Raw genomic sequence first — 21530 nt, 5'->3', positions numbered from 1 at the left:
GGTGGCTGAAGCATTTTGGCTTGGGGGACACATGCACACACAAAGGCCCACCCTTGAAGAGCCACATGCAGGCAGAGGGCATGGGCAAAACATAAAGCAGCATCCTATCACAGTCGGTGTGGCCTCTCTGCAGTTCCTTCAACCACACACTGACTGCCAAACATAAACAGACACCGCTCTCACGCATGCAGCAGAGATTTAAACCTCTCCCCTCAGCCCAGTGCTGTTTTGAGGGGGAAGGCAGGAGCTGGCAGGCCCACAGGCTCACCACCCCACTAGAAATTAAGAGCGGTCTTCTCTGGACATTGGCAAATACATACTTTCTTCTGGGGCTCATCAGGAGTGTCTGTGGGAGAGATGCAGATGTCCTCAGTCTCTGAATGGTTGGAATCACAAGACGATACACTGACGGAATCCATGCTTTCACCGGAGCTCCCGCTTGGCGTGGACTTGGGCTGCTCTTTGGTCGGGGTGCTGTTGGCAATTAGGTCAGATCCCAGAAATAACCTGGCGAAAAGCAAGTGAGGAAATGAAAGGGCACCAAGTGCTGGTGGGAAGTAGAGATGCTGAACACGTCTAAAGTATCCTCAGATAACTCCACCCATAAAGCAGATACTGCTATTATGCACAATCTCCAAACAGTACATTCAGAAGTGAGATTTAATATGGTGTGAACTGAAGCCCTATAGAACAGGCCTGTACAACTGGTGGCCTACTAGGCCAGAGACATTCTCCTCAACAAACCATCAGTATCACACTCAACGGGGAAAAAACTTATTTTTAGGTGACACTGAACTCCAGCTAGACTTAATCATATCTGTTAAGATTCAAACTGTGTCTGTTGGTGATGTAAAGTTATGAATACATATATTCTGGTCATCCCCTAAAATGAGATTGTTCTGGAGTGTTGTATTAGGTGAAACTGACTGCATTGCAGGATATACTCTGCCCATAAATCCACTACTGAGTTTTGTAAAAGATCATGTCCTCTTAGAACACAGAGAAATGATAACATGCCCATATGGCAATTGGTTATAATAATTGCAGGAAAATCAATGCTCCTGCACTAGATGATTGCATTATTGTGGTCTAGAAAGGTGTCCAAATGATAAGACTAACATAGATTATGAGATTATGAGAAGTTTAAAAAACTGAGTGTAATGAAACAAGGAAATACAGACCCATTACTGGGAACACTGTAGAATAAGCTAAATCCCAGACTCTTCACCAAACAGAGAAAATCTGTAAAAATGGCTATTTTCCTCACCTCCCGTAATTAAACATAGGCACTATGCATCTTCAGTTTATTCTTCATTTGCTACAACCATTTTTGTAAAAGAAATAACAACTTATGGCCTACCGGGCAAAATGCAGTCCAGCCCTGCCAGCTGTACATGGTGCCTCGCCAAGAAGCCCTTGACAACCATCCTGGTTTCTCTGCAGTTCCCAGCAGGTAGAAAACAGGAGTTTTACTGAGCCCCTGAAGGGCTGTGGGAGGCTTGGTGAGTCACAAAGCATGTCATATGTTCACTGAGAAAATGGCAAAAGACGTCTGTGGGTGTTTACACAACTGGGCCTCAAAACGCCAAGATTCCCAAAAGGTTTTTAACTCAAGGTTTCCTCTTCTTCAAGCAAATTTTGTGCATCAGGACATTGCCTTTTGGATCAATCAAGTGAGAGCACAAGCCAGCTACAGTTATGCACCTTTATGGAAGGCTGTTGTTTCAGCAAAGACATTTTAGTCACATCATCACCACCATCATTTGAGATGATTAATCAATTACAATGCTCAATTAAAGCTGCATATGCAGCAAGGTGCAGCACAGGTGAGGGAAATTCCTGATTACCATAATTGGGGGACATTTTTGATCCCTTAATTCAATGAATTGATGTTGCAGTTCTATTTTTTAAAGCCCCCTTATGTGAAGGGAGAGTTAAACACAGGCTTAAAGCAGTGGGATTTTAAAGTGCTGAAACTTGGATGCAGGTCCTTCCTAGCCTCAGATGCATGGGTGAAGGCTTGTTTTTTAAATGGAATTAGGTAAATGTGAGTAACTTGCATGATTCTATAAGGTAAACCATAGTTTAGCACAGATGCACAAGGTTTGTTCTTTGGCTACAGGCTGTGGTTAAGGAGGAAGGAGCTTAACCATGATCCCAGAAACCAAACCTTGGCTTAGCTGCCACATCACCCCAGGCTAAAGGAAGGTGTGAGTGAGCTCCTCTCTGGAGGTGAGGGGGGTTATTCATAGTGCTGTTCGCCCAAGCCCACGCCAACGCCCTCAAGCCGTACTCACAGGCTAAGCCGCTTCACCATGCTCTTCCGAGGTTTTGGTGATGTGGTCGTTGTGTCAACAGCTGCCTCCACCTCACAGGAGAGGGCATAGCTGCAAAAGGGAGGTCACTTTGGAGTTAGGACTACATTAAAATCTTGCTAAACGTGAAATCAAGTACCTGAATCAAAGCAACGTTTTGGCTATGCATGATTATTATTTAATAATTTTGTATACTGCCTGTCATCCATAGATCTCAGGATGGTTTACAGCATAAAAATGCAAGATAAAAACTCAAATTATATAATAAAAACAAAAACAAAACAATTACTCTTATTAAAATTACTTAAGGCAAATGGCATCAATACTGAGTTGCATTTTTTTGCTGCACAGTAATTCCTTTTATTATGCACTTCATCTGAACAAAATAGGACATGTTCTCACATGTAACCATGTGATCCATCATAACCCCATGGGGAGCAGATATCAATGTGACCAGGGCAGAGTGGGAGCAGCTATGTAGCTGATCAAGATAACATGTGAATGAGCACAGGCAGAGATCAGGAAGAGATCAGGACCAGCCATGTTGGTCTGATGCAGTCGAAATAAATAAAAAAAATAAATTAAAAAATTGTCCAGTAGCATCTTAGAGACCAACTAAGTTTGTTCTTGGTGTCAGCTTTCATGTGCATGATACACTGAAACAGAAGTCACCAGACCCTTATATACAGTGGGAGGGCGGGGTGGGGTTTTTATCAGAAGGGTAGTAGGAGATGGGTATGGTAAACCTGTTGACGACTGTTATACAAGGGTCTGGTGACTTCTGTTTCAGTGTATCTGAAGAAGTGTGCATGCACCTGAAAGCTTATACCCAGAACAAACTTAGTTGGTCTCTAAGGTGCTACTGGACAATTTTTTAATTTATTTTAAAAAAATTATTTCAACTACAATCGGATCTGTGTGTTGGTCTGGGAGGTATGAATATGGTTAGTTCACTTTAAAATGCAGCGTGAACAAAACCGTCCTCCATCACTACTTTGAATAAGTTTTGTTTGCTTGCTTGCAAATAAAACAAATTACAAAGCCACTATAAGGCTCTAGTGCTCTTTCATCCAGACTAAACCCAGTAGTGCTACCCCTGGAACATTTCCACTTGGTGAAATGGGAGCACAATACACTCCTCTTACCAATATAAGGTAAAAAAGGTAAAGGTAAAAGACCCCTGGACAGTTAAGTCCTGTTGTATTTCACTATGAGGTTGCGGCGCTCATCTCGCTAGTGTTTGTCCGCAGACAGCTTTCCGGGTCATGTGGCCAGCATGACTAAACCGCTTCTGGTGCAACGGAACACCGTAATGGAAACCAGAGCGCATGGAAACACTGTTTACCTTCCTGCCACAGTGGTACCTATTTATCTACTTGCACAGGCGTGCTTTCAAGAGGGGAGAGGAATCTACCATATAGAAATGTTTCACCTCACCTTTCTTCCTCTGTTAAATGCCGCTGTTTCTTGAACCACTGAATGAATTTTCTGTCTGAAGTCATGCAATAACTATTGCAGGAAGATTGTAAGAGCTTAATCTGAGCAATCACTTCAAACTCCTGAAAAAGGAAATAAAATAATTAGACTATTAATAAGGGAACAAAGTTAAACACAGAGTTGCTAACAGATCAGAGTGGCAGAAAACTACAGGACAATCAGAGAAGTTAAAGATGGCACGACACAGATTCACCTGCAAGAGCATTAAGCCTGGTTTTGAAATAATAATAATAATAATAATAATAATTTATTATTTGTACCCTGCCCATCTGGCTGGGTTTCCCCAGCCACTCTGGGCGGCTTCCATAGAAACAAAAAATACGGTAAAATATCACAGATTAAAAACTTCACTGAACAGAGCTGCCTTAAGATGTCTTCTAAATGAAATAAGATGTCTTCTAAATGAAAGGTGCCCAAACTCTGCTGCTTCAACAAAATGAATGGGCCTAAGGGGCCATCCGTGCTGCACAGGCTATGCTGAAGTGCTGCACAGTGTATGTGGGGCTTGACGAGAGGTCAGCCAGGCTCTGGCAAGCAATACAAGCTTCCTCCAGGGCTTTCCCCCAACACTGAAGCTATAAAGCAAGAGGGGTGACCCTTAGCTCCAAGCATGGGCAGAAGCGAGGTGAAAGCAGAGAGCCAAAACTAATTTAAATACAATAATCCAAAATCCACTTTAAGCATTGGAACACACACACCCCTCCAAACACTGTTTTTTGTTTTGTTTTGTTTTAATGTTACGTGTGCCCTGAATATCTTCAGTGATGTCTTCCTAACACAGCAAAACTTAATTTATAGGAAGCATCTGAAGAGATTTTTCCTTGTGTAACTAATCAGAAGAGAATGGAGGTGGGGGTAGGGAAGCACTCAAGTGCTTTCAGAGGTTTGGATTAGGAGGAAGTTTCCCAGCTGTGTCTGATGTCCCCTGAAGGCTGCCTTGCAGTTCCATTTGCAAGTTTATCTAGTTGTGTCACCTCCTGCCTGCCTCTGAAGCCAAAAAGAGGATGAGGGGCAGATCAGCCAGGGAACACAGTCAAGAAAAAGCAAACTTACCCGCCTTCTCTTTTCAAAATTTATTAGCCCTCCCTGCAAGAAACAGAGAGAGGAAGGATTAGTTTCAAAATCCATTTATGTTCTCAATTTAATAATTATAGAGTTTTTAACAGTAAAATAGCTGCTTTCAAATGTATTTTGCTATAGGATCACATTTTTTCCTTGCTTTTCAAAAGGACTAATCTTTCAAGCCCTCCAGATATGGTTGGACTACAACTCCCATCATCCCTGGGGCTGCAGGAGGAGGGCACCATACTGGCTACTCCAATCTGCCACCAACTGAAAGTCTTGTCGTCACCTTCTTCAGTCGCTTGACCCTGAGCTAACCTGGTGGTTCTGTGGACAATACCATAGTCCCTGCTCTGAAGAAAAGTCCTGGAGCTGCATCCTCCCTCCATTACACTACTGGTAAAGCCCCTATGTCAGGGCGGTTCAACAGGAGGCCCACCATTTGACCCACACAGCCCTTGCTCTGCCTTCCCAAAGCTGGGGAGGGAGGCATGAGGGCTGTGACAGGGTCCTGGAGTCCTCCCTCCTTCTTCCCAAAGCCTAATTAGTGCTTTCCCAGCTTTGGGAAGGAGGTGGGAGACCTCTGCGATCCTTCCAGAGCATCACACCTCCTTCCCAAAGCCTGGTGCCTACTTAGTAGGCTTTGGGGAGGCAGCATGAGGGCTGGGGAGGAGCCATTAAATGTGGGGCTCACTCCACTGCACCCTCATGTGACATGGCAGTGTGTGACCTACGGGTTGCAGCCCACTTGGTAGGAATAGTTGGGCCGCCGTGCTCTGTGTGGAGATGCTGGTTCTCATGAAAACCGCCTTCATATGAACGGAGACTGGCTGCAGGATTCCAGGTGGAATCCAACAGCCTGCAATGCTCAGGTGAGGACAATTATCCACGTGAATTGGCTCCTGAGTAAAGGTAAAGGTAAAGGTACTCCGTACGGGCCAGTCGTGTCCGACTCTAGGGTTGCGTGCTCATCTCGCTCTAGAGGCCATGAGCCGGCGCCGTCTGAAGACACTTCCGGGTCACGTGGCCAGTGTGACGAAGCTGCTCTGGTGAGCCAGCACCAGCGCAGCACACGGAAACGCCGTTTACCTTCCCGCTATAAAGCGGTACCTATTTATCTACTTGCACTTAAGAGTGCTTTCGAACTGCTAGGTGGGCAGGAGCTGGGACCGAACGACGGGAGCTCACCCCGCCACGGGGATTCGAACCGCTGACCACACGATCGGCAAGTCCTAGGCACTGAGGTTTTACCCACAGCGCCACCCGCGTCCTGAGTATTTCTACCTTAATGTGGATACTATTAATCTGTAGATTTCAGAATAACTCAGCTTTCAGAATAATATTTCACAAGAGTATTCCAACTAAGTAATTTACATATAATCCAGGACACCCATATTCCTTCCCACCTGTTTTGAAAACAAACTGCATTTTTGATGTAGTTGGGAGAACTCCCCACTTTAAATTCCATTTGATAGCAATCTCCAATTATTTCCTAATAAAGATTCCACTTGCCCCTGCTTCTGGCATCCCCCCCCCCCCGTGATTGTTATAATTGTTATGATGAAACCCACACAGCTATTAGGAATGGCTACCAATCACGTTCAGAAAGCAGGCTCGTGGGTCTGTTGTGTAACCTACCTCCACGTAGTCCTGAAGAGCTGTGTCAAGCATTGTCAGGTCAGTCAGAAAAGTACCAAGATAAGGAACAGTGCCTTGCATCACACCCTGCACAGGATGAGAGCAGAAACAAGTCACCCCTCTTTCCTCAGCCTCAACAGCTACCAATTGGTTTGTGGGTCCAGTTCAAAGCCCTTCAAGGCTTTGAGTGCCTACTCATAGGAACCTCATAGGAACCTTCCTGCCCTCTAAGAACGTGGCTCACATTACAAGCTTTTCCCTTTACTTCTACCCAAGACAGCAGTGGGGAATCTATGGCCATTCAGATACTGTTGGACTCCAACTCCGAACAGCTCCAGCCAATGGCCGGGGTAATGACTGGAGTGTAGTGGTTGAAAAGCTCTATTCCAAGGAAGCTTGTCAACCATTCTACATCTTTTCATGAAGATCACCTGATAAGCTTTGCAGGAACCCAGGGCTGCACAGATTATAGGTTGAGAAACTCTGCAATACAGTAAAATACCAACTGCCTGAAGACTTAAAAGGCAAGAGATGAGTTTCCAAATAGTGTCTGGTGTCATTTCAACATAAGCTGACTGTGATCAATGCCTCCTCCCACATCAGATTTTAAATGTACTGTACTATAAAATAATCTTGGTCCCAGAGTATATGTTTTAACTTCTGAGGTTTATCTTAATTTATTTGTTTTAAACAAAATACTAGTTCTGACTTGTTTCCCAAGGGGATGGTTTCCGATCCTGGCTTGCTCTCAAATTGCAGCTTAAATCAACCACATTTCCTTGAGTTCTGATGTCACAGGGAGCTGTGGTTTAAAAGCAGGAGGTTTCAATCTTCTCCCAGGCATGGAAGAGGAAGAAACAGGACAGAATGCATGTGAGCCCAAGGATTGGGAAGGCTCATTCATGAAATGAAAACACGGGTTTTTCAATTTCATCTAAACCCAAACCATTATATTCGCATCAGGACTAGGAGATTTCCAAGCCTGTTTTGCAATCGCTCTATTTTTATACTCTTCAGAAAAGGGCACCTTCTGCTCTAAATCTTAATTTCTTAATATTATGATTATCTCATAGATAAAAAGAAAGGGAGAAGTCTCACCATATCTTTCTGCAGTTGAAGCCTCCTCTGAGTTCTCTTCTGGTTCTCTTTCACGCTGCTGTCCAAATTTGCAAATTTAGACGTTCCTTCCTGTAGTGTGAAAAGGGCAAGGAATGAAAGAGGCTACTAACAGGCTTGCAAACATTTCTCATGCCAATTGCAAACTTATGTACTGTTCTCTCAAGTCCAGAAAACATTGCTTACTGCCGGAAAAAAAGTGAAAGAAAGAGGTTCAAAAATCTTTGTTTCCTGGCATTGTGAAGGAAAATGTTCCAAAACGCCATAAGCTTGTTTGCAAAATATTTATAGGCCAGTTCATGAGTCCTGCCAATCCCCCATCTTCTCCAAGTCAAACACATCTGGACTACAACTTTCTCACTTCTAAACACTTAACATTTTCTCTCTTCTTAAACATCTTGTTCCTAACTTACTTTAAAATATGTTCTAATAAACATCTCCCCTATTATATAATGCTGTATTAAGAAAAAGCACCAGTTTCTTGTACACTTGCACTGGGATATGATGACTAATATCTCTGGTCTGCTGACTAACAAGGAGACAGTCAGGAAATGAAAATGCTTGCTTTTACATTCCAGCAACTGCAGCCCTGGAGAGCACTTTCCCAATAACTGTATGAATGGAAGCCATATTTCACAACACTTTTTGAACTTCTGGCACAGGCTGATTAACCTATTGCCATTGTCCCCTAGGCTGCTTTGATGTGCAATTGCAGGGGTCAGCAACCTGACACTGCTTCTCAGATGCCCTCCCTGAAAACAAAGGTTCAGATGTGGGTCTTTCTCCAACATCTCCCACAATGGATATTGGAGCAAATAATTCATTTAGCTTCTCTACTTCATTCACAATGGAGCTCTTCTAACTCACCCAGTTTTCATTATATGATAAGCTTGCATACATTAGTTTTGCTTTTAGCAGATCCTTGTCTGTAGCATTTTTTTAACATCCAATTTAACATCCAAAGTACCACTAAGTGCTTCAGGCCCCTGCTTTAGTTCAGGGTGCCTTGAACAAGCCCAGAACCCCTTAAAAATGCCCCATTTTGTTTCATGATTCATCTGAATTCACCGCACACCACAATTTTTATGGCTTCCTTCACACTATTATTTAACTATGTTGTTATCCTTTGGATGGTTCCACACCTTCTCTAATCCATGGTATAAATTAAAGTTTAAATAACTTACAAACATGTCATAGAATCCTAGTATTGTGGCGTTGGAAGGGACCCTGAGGGTCATCTAGTCCAACCCCTCTCTCCTTCAACTTTATTTTAATGAAGCCTCTCATTTTTGTGAATTTTCTTCCACTGAAATTAAATGAAACTTTGCTGGCCTTCCTTGGAAATTTTCTATTCATTATAAATTGAATTTCAGAGTACTGTGATCACTATTTCCAAGCATTCTGGTGACACTTAACATTTCCAGATTCTGGGCACAACTCAATATTAATTTATGGATCCCCACTTCTATTATAAGCGCTATAGCTAACTGTTGCAAGGTATAATTATCATATCAAAAAAAGCTGTCTCTTTGCCATGATCTGAATGAACATTTACCTAGTTAATATTTTCACATTCTGCCTCCACATCAAGCTCAAAATTGTTCTCAGAGCTTGGGCTGTGTATGTGTGCATGTTTTAAGTACTCAATTTCTTATTTGAATAGGTATTTCTAGACACAGTGATTTTGCAATTAGTTTTGTTCCTCCTAAAGTTTTTAATTTATTGTACTCAATACTCTCGTTGACATGTAGAGTAACACTTCTGCCAATGCAGCTTTTTCTCCATAGATTTCCCATCCATCTAATTGATTATTGTCTTTCCAACAGGTTTCTGATATTAAAAGAAAAAACATAGTCATAAAATAGCTCACTAAGGCTTCCAAGCATTAGTTTACACATCCATATTTTGTCAACCTTTGCATATGAGTTTTCCTATGGTACATATCTCTGAATATTCCACGGGCTTCCCATGGTTTCTGGGTGCTTGTCAATATCTTCCATCCCATCTCAGTTGAATAGAATAGAAAACTCAAACCATCCCCCTTAAGGGATTAGTTATCCCAAATCAGTCACATTTCAGATTTTGTCGTTGGCTTTCCCCATGGTCACAGATTAACAGCCACTCTATGACCTTTATGATGGTAACTATCAGAGGTCTGGCTCCATTTTGATCCAAGTGGAGCCCATCACATTTGTACATTTTAGCTGGCTGAGAGCAGTGCTCACAAGGTTTTAAAAAGCAATGTTTTAATGCACCACTGAGATATCCACTACTTCTCACCCGCATTAGCAACTCCCGGCTTGTCAAATAGTTGTCGTGATCCGAGAAAATTTCTGACAGTTCCTCAAACATCAACATCCTGTCCCTGTGAGAAAAGAAAATGATTGAAAACTGAGGTTTTCAGATATCCCAAAACAAATTAAAAGCTAAACGTGTTGAGATCAGACTGTGGTGCTACTGTTGTCTTGTCAGAACCTGAGCCCGTGGCTGGACTTGGGACACAAAAGGAGATGGCTGTGAAAGATTTGTGACCACAGATTGTCTCCTGTTTTCTTAAAAGTTTGTAATAGTACCCACTGGGGATGGGCTCCAATTCATAGCCCACTGTTGCGTGCAGGGTGTGTGGGTTAATCCTGCTCTCCATGAACTTTTCCTGATGAAGATCCTCAACCATTACAGCTGCTATGTGACCACAGGGGGAAACTTACAGGTACCAGCCACAGATATTTGAAGGTCTTGCCTATTCGCTTTCTCAAGCTGGGGACTGGAGGGATGTCAGATCGGGGTTCAGCTTGCATGCCACCATCTCCCAACTCTGGTCAGGGGAAGGAACTGCAGGAAGCCGACCACATTATGCAAGGGAGCTTCCTTGTCCTAATTGGCCAGCCTGCAGCTGGCAATATTCTCCCTATAGAGATTTCTAGGCTAGGCATGTTCACTAATCTGCATAATTAGGAGGACTGTTCTTGAGGCTATTGGCCAACTTTGCCTCTCACACCCTGTCGCCTCCTCCCAGACCCTCTAATCAACTGTGGAGGAACTGGGCATGAGACCCGCACACTGGAGCAGCAAGATCAACAACAGTTAACAAGGTCGCTCTCCATTGCAAAGAAGAGGTGGGAAAGTCTTACTTTGCGACACATGCCCAGCTCTTCTTTAACCGATAGATGGAATTGGATTGTAGTGCTGAAACAATGGCTCTCAAGGAGGAAAAATTCTTCAGGATCCTACATTCCTGCAGAAGAGGTGGTTAAGAAACAGAAGAGGGTTAAATATCAATTATTACACACCGATGGGTGATTTCCTGTTTTAGGGTATGGCAGCTGCTGTAAATTCTTACTGCTAAAACCACCTGAACAAATATTGAGCACTTTAAAGAGAGAGAGTGTGTCTCCCTGGCCCTTTCCAGCATCTAAAAATAAGCTTTAATGTAGATTTTGGCACCTTGTTCTTGTTTTCTTCACTTTTAACTTTTGGTGTGTGTGTGGCAATGGTGTTGATGCAGTTTAATAGTTTCCAGCTCTTCCAGTTATAAGATTAGTAAAAGTGGGCCTCTATGACCAAGCTGAAGAGAACTAAAGAGCATTTATTCAAAAACATATTCACATCACTGTCTCCTGTGGAAGCTTTCGTGTTACTTTTAAGTCACACAACACTCTTCATCATCAAATAGAAGATTCTAGGCATGGAAAAGCATGGAACCCAAAAAGCAAATTTGGCTGACAAATGCTAATTCAGCGTACTTCCCTTGATGGCTAGCATACTGCCACTTATAGTCTCGCCATATAGACTTAGGTGGTGGCTTTGGGAATAACATGGGGTAACCATATGGGATGCCTTTGATGAATGGGGAGAGGATGGACAAACAGAAATGTGATTATTAACTACTATTACTACTACTACAACTTCCAAAGCTACCCTAGAGTAGAAGAACAAAACAAAAAAATTGCTTAGCGTTAATGAAAATATTAAAGCATAAGATGCATGGCACATAATGTTTCCCATAATGAAGACAGATTATTTCCTTTTCCCAGGGAGACAGTTTGTACAAAATGCATATTTACATGTGCAATATTGATCCATTTCTCTATGATCTTGGCTCGCTGTTGTGTTTTCAACTCTTTTCCATTCAAGATGGTCCTGACAACACATTTGGTCACCGAATTGAACTGGGCAATGGTGGCTCTGATGGTGGGGGCCAAGTGCTTGTTCTCTTTCTTGTCCCTCTGAGACCAGATGCAGCCCAGGCAGTGATGGGGCACCACTCTTTTAAACAGTTTCTACAACAACACAAAATTCATATTATCAGCACAATATTATTCATAATCCCCACTGAAATGCACATCTGCGAAGCTGAACACAGGGTTTAGTGAGCAGGGAGAGGCTGTGGCAGAGAGAAGTCCAGAATCAAAGGCAGAGGCAGGAGAGGAGGGAGGCCAGGAGGCAGAGAGGAGTCAGGCTGGTGAAGAGGCCAGGGGGTCTCCCCATCCTGCGGCAACAAGCTCCCCCCCCCCCCGGTCTCCCAGGACCAGAAGAGGTATGAAGAGGGAGGAGCAGAGACAGGTGCGTTGGCTAGTCTCAGGCTGCTTGGGAAGGACCCGCAGGAGGAGCAGATTTAGGCAGCTGTGGGAAGGCTGCCTCATAGGGGCAAGACCTACAGAGAAGACTCTGGCGTTCTTGAGTTGACCTTGTTTCTTCTAATAAATAACTTCACTCTGTGTGATTTATTCCTGACAAACACTCTTGACAGGAGGAAAGGATCACATCCACTGCTCCACCCACTTTTTGCATCTGGTTCCACCCATCACCACCATGTGTCCCCACACAAAAAAAGTTGCGCACAATAGAATGTAGTAGCTCTGTGACTGAAAGAGGTTCACCTCCCTGGCTTTAAACAGATTTTCTGCCATGGCAAAGTGACAATGGGGGTTCAATTATGCAATTCCAGGAATTATGTATACACCCAAACCTTTGTTTGGAGCAGCATTTCCCACTAATGGAGAGATAAGACACTGTTCAGTTTAGAAAGAAGTTTGACTCTTTAGCAGTGGGAAAATCAGTTTGCCACATTCAGTCTTATTTTTTTTTTTTTTTCAGGCATTTTTGTCTGAATTACTCCATTATTAGGGAAACAAGCTACATTTTCTAAACATTCCAAAAAGTAAATCTGGAATCTAAATGCCAAGCTGGGTCCTATCTGATATCAATTAAACAATAGTTCGACAGCTGGAATTCCATGTACCATTTTCATTCCGTCCACCAGCACTGAGAAGTGGATGGCCAAATTGCTTTGGTATGGAATCAGATAAGTATTTCGAACCTGCAGAAGCAGACCAGACGTCTACCAGTCTGCTTTCATAAACATTTTGATACTTTCAATTGGTCATACATGAGTAGAATTAGGTCATCTATTGAGTGTGGCCATCTATTGAGGGCTCATTCATTAGTCAGAAGTACAACAGTACCAAAGGAAGGAAGCAAACATCTATTTCCAGGTGACAAGCAGCTCTAAATTGTGGTCTGCTGCTTTGGAAGCTCAAACTATGGTTTTATATTATGTTTGAATTTAGCTATCATCTGTTAATATGCTGTGGCATACCTGTATTGGCCCAAATATAAGCCACCCTTCCCCCCCAAAAAATTTCCGACAGTGAAAAGTTAAAGTGCAGTTTAAATTAGCGACCTCACTTATGGTATCACTGCTGAAACAGACATATGGTAAAACGGGTGTGAGTGCCTGCAGAATTTTAAGGGAGCAGCTTATATTCGGGTATTGCCTTTTTTTTCTTCCCCCCCCCCCCGAATTTTAAAGGTGCGGCTTATATTCGGGTGCAGCTTATATTTGGGCCAATATGGTATTTTGCAGCTATTTCGATTACAGTGGTACCTCGGGTTACATACGCTTCAGGTTACATACGCTTCCGGTTATAGACTCCGCTAACCCAAAAATAGTGCTTCAGGTTAAGAACTTTGTTTCAGGATGAGAACAGAAATCGTGCTCCAGCAGCAGGAGGCCCCATTAGCTAAAGTGGTGCTTTAGGTTAAGAACAGTTTTAGGTTAAGTACGGACCTCCGGAACGAGGTACCACTGTACTTTTTTGCTTCCAGTTCATGGGCAACTTGTAACCCACAGGAGCTGGCAGGGCAGAAGTCAGGAAGGCCACCAAAGGCGTAGCCAGAGCCAATGTGTTCATTTTGTCCCCATTCTCCTCCCAGCTAAGTGCTATGATGGAAGCACTGAGACCAAGGAGGAGGAATATGGCAGCCAGTGCCGGGGCCCCTGGAGTGGCTGCAAAGGAGAAGGCAGGCTGGCAGGGGCTGGCTGAGGGCAGACTGAGGATGGGGGGATAATGGACTAATGCCCTCCACTGCTAGTAACCTAGTACAACTTTATGTCGACGAACACGATGCAAGATGAATATCACAAAGTCATAGAATCATAGACCTGTAAGAGTTGGGAGAGACCATGAGGGTCATCTAGTCCAACCCTCTAAAATTCAGGACTCTTTTGCCCAACGTGAGGCTTGTACCGACAATCTGTGAGATTAAGAATCTCATGCTCTACCAGCTAAGCTGCCCCATTTACAGCTTTACCATTTAACTAGAAAAATAGAACAAAAATGAACTTTTGCAAAAAAATAAAGAAATAAAATTGACACCCTGCCTATTTTCAGTTACAGAAAGTTAGATTTTTTTTATGTTGAAATTTTAATATAGAAGATAGATATCTGAAGACTAGAATCAAAATTTGACATTGAAATTTACCTATAGCATGCCAGTTACACTTGTCCTGATGGATCCTGACAGGTGTTGACTGCTACTGCAAAAAATGTGAATGTCTAATGCTGTTGCTGAGCTTTTTTCTTTTAAATGTGCCAAATAATAGTCAGACATTCGGAGAGTATTCACCAACAAAACTCACAGAGGACCCTGAGGATAATTTGGAGGGCAAAGTTGTTTAGGCTCTGACAATTGCAAACAATGAAGCCATCTCAGCACACACAAAACAACATGGCAGACATGTCATTGGAAGTAATCTAAGAGCCCACTTCCCCATGAGGTCAAGTTCACTAAGGACCAATTCTACCTGCATTTTAGTAAGCAAGTGGAGGGCTCAGAATTGTCTTCAGTCCAAAGAGGGAAGGAAAATGGCCAGTGCTTGCAATTAGGTCTAAGGGGTCAAAGGCTACAAGAAAAGGAACCATCAGATGGTAAAAGCCTTTGATGATTGAGGAATTGACCTTATTGGGTCCCACCCACCAACACAAGACAACACAATGAGAAAGCACAACTGTCCCAAGTTGTGGGAACAGATTAGGAACCGTCTCCTTCCTGATCTAACAGTGTAGCCTGGGATGAGTCCAGCAGGAATCTGTGCCTTCTCACACATTTCAGAATCACGTTCTGAAGCATATGCTATACTTACCGCGTCCATGTAGGTTAGCTGCTCTGCCACAAGGTCTTCTGGGAAAGAAGAGAACTCTTCTGATCCACTCATCTCCATTTTATCTTCAAGGGCAAAGGCGTCATGAATCCCATCTGTCCAGAATATAATAATACTGTGAGATACAGCAAAACATCACCTACTAAACCTCTTTTATGGAGGCCAGAGGAAGCTGGGACCCTGTTACGCTGAGTATATACGGAGACAAAAAGCAAGCATAAGGTTTCAGTAACTGAAAGAGAGAATGGGAAAGAAAAGTCCAGAACCAATTGTAGGCAAAGGATTCTGCTTTAATGATATTTGGAAAGAATGCATGAAAAGTCCACAGTTAAATTGTTCACAATTTGTATGCACTTTTACATAAAATACTCATTTTTCCAGGCTTCTTTCTGGAAAATACACATTTTCAATGTAAAATATATTTTTTGTGAACACTTTCCTGCACATCAAAAGGTGCACTGCAAAATTGAGAGAAGGCCACAGTCCAACTGGGATTTGTGTTCTAATTTGTAAATCCATTTGGGAACGTGGATTGTATTGGTCTGCAGTAAAAAGTGAACCAAACATAGCCTCTTACATCCCCAGCATAGCCCTGAGCCCTTTGGCACAGTATGCTACAAAATAATGATGATGACCTCCACCTTATGTTGAAGCAGGAGAATCTCATGGGGAGCCTGAACGTCAGAAGGGCAGATAAAAGATTGTGACAGAAGGGCTAGGAATCTCCTGCACTAAGGACACATTATCTTAATAAAATGGACTTGGGCCAGAAGAAAACAGACTTTCTTCTGTTAAGTCCAAAAATCATTTCAAAGAGGGTGGAGATTCAGCAAATCCTTGCTTCTAAGCCATATATTTCAGAAGAGGTTAACTATAGGAACTGATTATGTTATTTATTTATCACATTTTGATCCCACTCTTCTTTCAACCGATATTACTATTATTATTAATTTACCCACCCTAAGGTCCTAAGAACAGGTCACAACACTTTAAAACACAACATTTTAAAAGTCTGAAACAAGTGTAAAGCAACATGAACTTTTCTGATTTTATATTCATAATAACGCTGTGAGTCTTTTTTTATACTACAAATGTTCCAAGGTTATTTTTGTCCCACTTTTTGTTGCACTACAGTGCAAGAGTGTCCTTCTAGACAGCCATGAGATGTATTGCAGAACTAATAAAGCGGAATGATGTGTGGATGGTTTACTACAGTACAGGCATAGGCAAACTCGGCCCTTCAGATGTTTTTTGGGACTACAACTCCCATCATCCCTGACCACTGGTCCTGTTAGCTAGGGATGGTGGGAGTTGTAGTCCCAAAACATCTGGAGGGCCGAGTTTGCCTATGCCTGATTTAGTATTAATCTATCAGTAATCCACTATTATTGTATCACTGACATGTTGCAGAATACACCTGCAAATGTGTGAAAATGGTAAAGGACAAAAAGGCTCTTAGTGTAATTCTTTATTGTGGGATAGGAACATCTATCCCTCAGCACCCCACCTCCTCTCACAGAAGCACCCCCCCCCCCCGTCTCCAAACAATTTCCATCGCGGTTGGTTCTATGCTTCAGAGTTGAGTAAACCTTGTTCAGGTGGGTCAGTGTGCAGAATGTCTTACTTGAAGTACCAGTCCTGAAGTTCCAGGGCAAGAGGCAAAACAGATCCTAAAAAGGTCCAACCATGAGAACTGTTGGAGCCCAGGACCGGCATCAAGCAAGCTATTTGGCCCAACACTTGCCCAAACCCAGTGGAATTTAAAACTTTCTCCCCTCCCTCTTTTGAATAGCTTTAACCATCACCCCCCTCCATCTACACCCACATCCCATCACCAGCTGCTTGGGAAACTCCCCTCAATCTCAGAAGCAGCACATCATGTGGCGAGGGACTGGGGGCCGCTGTTCAAGAAAAACTAAAATTTTGAAAGGCCCCCACCCCAAGAATTAGTTGCGCAGAGATTTGGAGCCTGGCCTGTGTTGCATAGACTGCCTAAGCTGACAGTCTCTTCTAATATTTTAGAAACGTGTATCATTAAACAAACGAGTTCCAGTTATGCAGAATGGTGGGAGGGAGGGTGCCATTGCCTCTGCTTTGTGATAGAAGCACAACCATCTAATAAAAACAACAACAACACAAGCAGCTTCAATCTTTCCCCCAAACTATCGGCGCTCATATTTTATTGTTACTTTTCTAACAATATTATTCCTTTAAGTGTTCAATATCTGGATGGATTGTCCTCCCTGAAACATCTGCAGCTCAGCTGAGAAATGCTTAAATCTTTTCATGGGGAAATTAGAGGCAAGGCTTCTGTACCTAGGAGGTTCTGTGGGAACCATTGCTCAGCCTGTGAATATCTAATTATAGACCTTGGTATTTAGACTTCCTTTGTTTGATCCGCTGGAACCAAATCCAGAAAAGAACATAATTAGACACAAATTAGCAACACTTGTAGGCTCTGGAATTTCTGATGAGAAGAACCATTTAGGTATGATGCAGTCAGCCTTAAAAAAATAAAAATAAAAAGGATAATAAATGGATAATAGCAATTTGGCGCCACAGCTGATTAACAGCGTAATTTGGTCATAATTTCTGGAACATTCAAGTAGGTGAGGTTTAAAGGGGCTCAGAAGAGCTGATCCTTATTGTATTGTTTTCTTATCTTGCATTGTCGCTTCCTGTCCACTTCCTGCCGCCTTTCTGCGAAAGCCGGTCACTGAAATGGTTACGTTCATTGCACAGGTTTCAATAGCCTTCTAGCAATGCTAATTTTTGCCCATAGGAAACCTTCTGTCTCGGGAGATGGGGAAGGCTATTTGTCAGGCTTGTCACAGTGCATAGCATTCCAGTGTCACTACTATTCACAATTGTTCCAGTGGGCCCTTTGACCTGGTAACATAAATTTTCCCTTTGTCCTTGGCTGTTACCAATGCACCACTCAGATAGGAAAAAACAACCACTGACACTTCCTTTGTCATGACAGCAGCTAAGGAAAGACGTTTCATGACACAAATGCCGTCGCTGAAAAAAGCTGGCTTGATCACAGGAAAGTAACATTAGAAGGCTCTTTCAGAAGTGAAAAATCTGTGCATTGAGTCAACGGTCGCTGTGGTCTAAACCACTGAGCCTCTTGGGCCTGCCGCATCGGAAGGTTGGCAGTTTGAATCCCCATGATGGGGTGAGCTCCCGTTGCTCTGTCCCAGTTCCTGCTAGTTTGAAAGCAAGTAGATAGGTACCCACTGCAGCGGGAAGGTAAACGGCATTTCTGTACACTCTGGCACTCACCACAGTGTCCTGTTGCCAGAAGTGCTTTAGTCCTGCTGGCCACATGACCTGGAAAGCTGTCTGTGAACAAACGCTGGCTTCCTCAGCCTGAAGTGAGATGAGCACCGCACCCCACAGTTACCTTTGACTAGACTTAACCATCCAGGGGTCCTTTACCTTACCTTTACCTACATGCCAACATCTCCAGCATGGAATTTTGAACTGGCGTTTATAATTTTCAGTGATGTAGGAAAACAAGGCAAATGACTTGGTGGTGAATGCTTGAGTTCCTTCTTCTTTGGTGACACTTGTGGCAGAGTAAGGTTGTTGTACATTAACACAGTCTTAGCAGTGAGTCCGTAAGTGACCGTGGAGTCCAATTCTGGATCCACACATCCTTCCACAGCGGGGACATTGGTTTCCAGGTGGGAGTTGCTCATGGTGAGGATTTGCCAAACGTGCCTTCCTCTTTGCTCATTTCTCCCTTTTGTCCTGAGTTTGTGCTGCTTCAAAATCCATGATGCCTTGGGTAGAGGGCTATTCTCCAGTTGAGTTCCTACCTCTCATTGAACAGCAGCAGATAACTTAGATTCACTAAGCATATAGTGCAAAGTATACAATCCTCTTGGCCACTGTAATCCTATTGATCCCAAAGCTGTTCAAACATATGCAGCATGTAATTATTTATTTGTAACATTCCAGGATAATACTTACTGTTTTTCACCAGCTCTTGCTTCTGAAACTGCTCCAACAGGTGCCGTGCCCTTCTTTCTGGGTCTGAGCCCGGCATGACCCGAGTCAGATAATCCAAAAGTTTTCTCAAACAAACGTAATGGGGTGGCTCTTGGAAGTCTTCAGAGCACTGGTCCAACCAGGCTCTCAAGATGGAGGCTATGGCACTGGAAAGAAGCACATTGTACAAGGTTTGATTCACCATCAGGCTTCTCGGGCTGTATCCCAATAAACTTGCACAAGAACAGTAATAACAGTGCATCCGTAGCTCTGATAAATTACCGGGGAGCAGGTGGTGGCAAGCTGCCAGCTAGGCCCTCAGGCAATGAGTACTGCACTTCCCATTTCCATCAGTGGAACAATTTGACTAAAGATTTGTTCTCTCTTTTTTCCGCAACTGGCCACTAAAAAAATAATACAGTAATGTAAATCTAACTGACTGACAGTGGTACCCAGCAGCCCCTCAGAGTTTGCCCCACAATGGCTAAAATGAGTTTTAAAACTAAAGACACCCCTATGCAAATATGAGGGAATGTGTCCTTGAATTCTGATGATGCTTCTTGCTTGCCTGGATGGAGAGGTGCCGAGATGCCTACATCTTACTTCTGTGTGACTTGAAGGTAAAAAGGTGAGAGTCACATCCATTGCTCTGCAGGCTGGCATATGACCCCCAGAATGCTGCCCCAGACTGAAAAAGACTCCCTGCAACTGCAAGCTGTAATGAAAGTCATGACATTTAAATCGTAACAAAACTGTTTGCAGTTTACACAGGCCCCTACAGGCACTTTCCAATGAAAATGAATAAGGGAGGTGCTGAAAAAACTTCTCATTCTCTTCTCATGCAACACTAATCGTTTAAGCTCAACTGTCACACTATACAGCATTTTTTCTTCAGTATCTTCATGCTATATAATTCCCAAAAATTTAGACTAAATATCATTCTGGATATCAAGGAAAGGCTTGCCCAAAGTTTCCCATCAGAACTAAGGTTTAAATCCCTTGTGTAACTATCCATAATAATAGAAGCATTCAATGTACAGGTATACTTATAGTAAGCAAGCAGAACTAAACTCAAAAGGCTGGCATTTCTTGTTATTTTCAGAACAAGGACCACGGTACAAAAGCAAGAGCCTTACAAAACACATAGCTTTAAATATTTTAAACTCAAGAGCTCTCCCTTGCAAGGGAAAGGGAAAAAGCAGTAGTCAAACCAGGAGCACATCAGCAAGACGATGGGGAGTGTTTCATACATGTCCCCTTTCTGAATGGGGGTATATTCCTGGGCAGGAAATGATCTGTAGGAGGGGCTCAGCTTTTGCTCTCTGGCAGTAAGCCCTCATGAGCCTGGGATCCATCAGATCCCATTCTGAAGACATTATGTCAGAAGGAGGGTTTCTGACAGAATTCCAGCTTCCCCAACTTACAGTGAGAGGGGGCTAAATTTAAAGGGAGGGGTATTCAAGGCTACATCCTTGAGGGTTTTTTAAATTTTCATTTAGAAAATGGAATAGATAGCCTCCAGACCTTTTACTTACTGTGATACCAGTCAGTCAAATTTTTTACTGTTTGTAATCAATGGCCATTATGATATAAATAACACAAAAACAAGCAAGAGAAGCCAAGAATAAGTTAAAACATACCAGCTTTCAGGACTGCAAATTTTCAAAACTAAAATTCCCCAACTCAATTAGATTTTGAAAATCACCTTGGCAGTCAACACTGTTTTGGTTCAAAAAAGTAGCCCAGGCAGAGGATAGATCTTCCCAGTTGCTGGAAACAACACCAGCCCTGGCTCCTTGGTCCTGCTGCTCCCCTTTGCGGAACAATCTGAGACCTTGACCTTGAAAGTGTTTCCTCAACTTGTTTTGGACTCAGAATGATTATCTGTGTGTGACCTTGGCTTGCACCTGGAGCCAGGCTTTCCTGGCTAAGTGTTTTGGTAAGAGGTTGAACTTCCTTGGATACAGGAAGGCACCCTTGAAACCTGGCATAACCGTGTGGCAGACTCATGCCAAAATGCATGTGCTGTGCATGTATCTCATGTGTTTTACTCATGTGATTTTCTTGTGATTTATCCTGAAGTGTGGGAAAGTGTAGAAGTCACTATTTTATTTTATTTCTGCATGAAGTACACAGCGGCACTCACAGAGGAGTTGAAATGAAAGTTATCATAGACTGATTTCACCAACAAAATAATGTCAGTCAGTAAGGACTTAAAAAGACAAGCTATGCGGACAGTGCTTGTAGCACACTGACCTCCTATCAGCTGACTATTTAATCAGTGTATTAGGAAGGAACACTTTCTGGAAAAAGTTTGGACAAGCACCCAAACCTTGCAGCAGCTTGAATGGTCCCTGCGAAGAAACTCCATGTTCTTGACAAGTCAAAGACACAGATACAGCTAGGAGGCTTATTCTCAGACAAAAAAACACTGCCATAATTGACTCCATTATTCACAATGA

General features: G+C 42.9%; 1 protein-coding gene across 8 annotated transcripts in view; it reads right to left on the bottom strand.

Moving 5' to 3' along the window:
* The window catches only part of RGL1 (ral guanine nucleotide dissociation stimulator like 1), a 140610-nt gene that overhangs the window by 10605 nt on the left and 108475 nt on the right, over positions 1–21530 (bottom strand). For all 8 annotated transcript variants that reach the window (XM_083446508.1, XM_083446509.1, XM_083446512.1 and 5 more), the window contains 11 exons: positions 19051–19235; positions 15055–15167; positions 11693–11908; positions 10760–10863; positions 9909–9993; positions 7611–7700; positions 6513–6599; positions 4866–4898; positions 3753–3874; positions 2298–2387; positions 321–507 (listed from right to left, as the gene is read on the bottom strand). In XM_083446508.1, coding sequence (XP_083302634.1) covers positions 321–507; positions 2298–2387; positions 3753–3874; positions 4866–4898; positions 6513–6599; positions 7611–7700; positions 9909–9993; positions 10760–10863; positions 11693–11908; positions 15055–15167; positions 19051–19235 — 1312 coding nt within the window. The remainder of the gene's footprint in view (positions 1–320; positions 508–2297; positions 2388–3752; positions 3875–4865; positions 4899–6512; positions 6600–7610; positions 7701–9908; positions 9994–10759; positions 10864–11692; positions 11909–15054; positions 15168–19050; positions 19236–21530) is intronic.

Source organism: Podarcis tiliguerta (genome assembly GCF_965153285.1).
Source record: "Podarcis tiliguerta genome assembly, chromosome: 6".
Taxonomy (NCBI): Eukaryota; Metazoa; Chordata; class Lepidosauria; order Squamata; family Lacertidae; genus Podarcis; species Podarcis tiliguerta.
The sequence above is the reverse complement of the archived record's forward strand: the minus strand, read 5'-3'. Positions and strand labels throughout refer to the sequence as shown.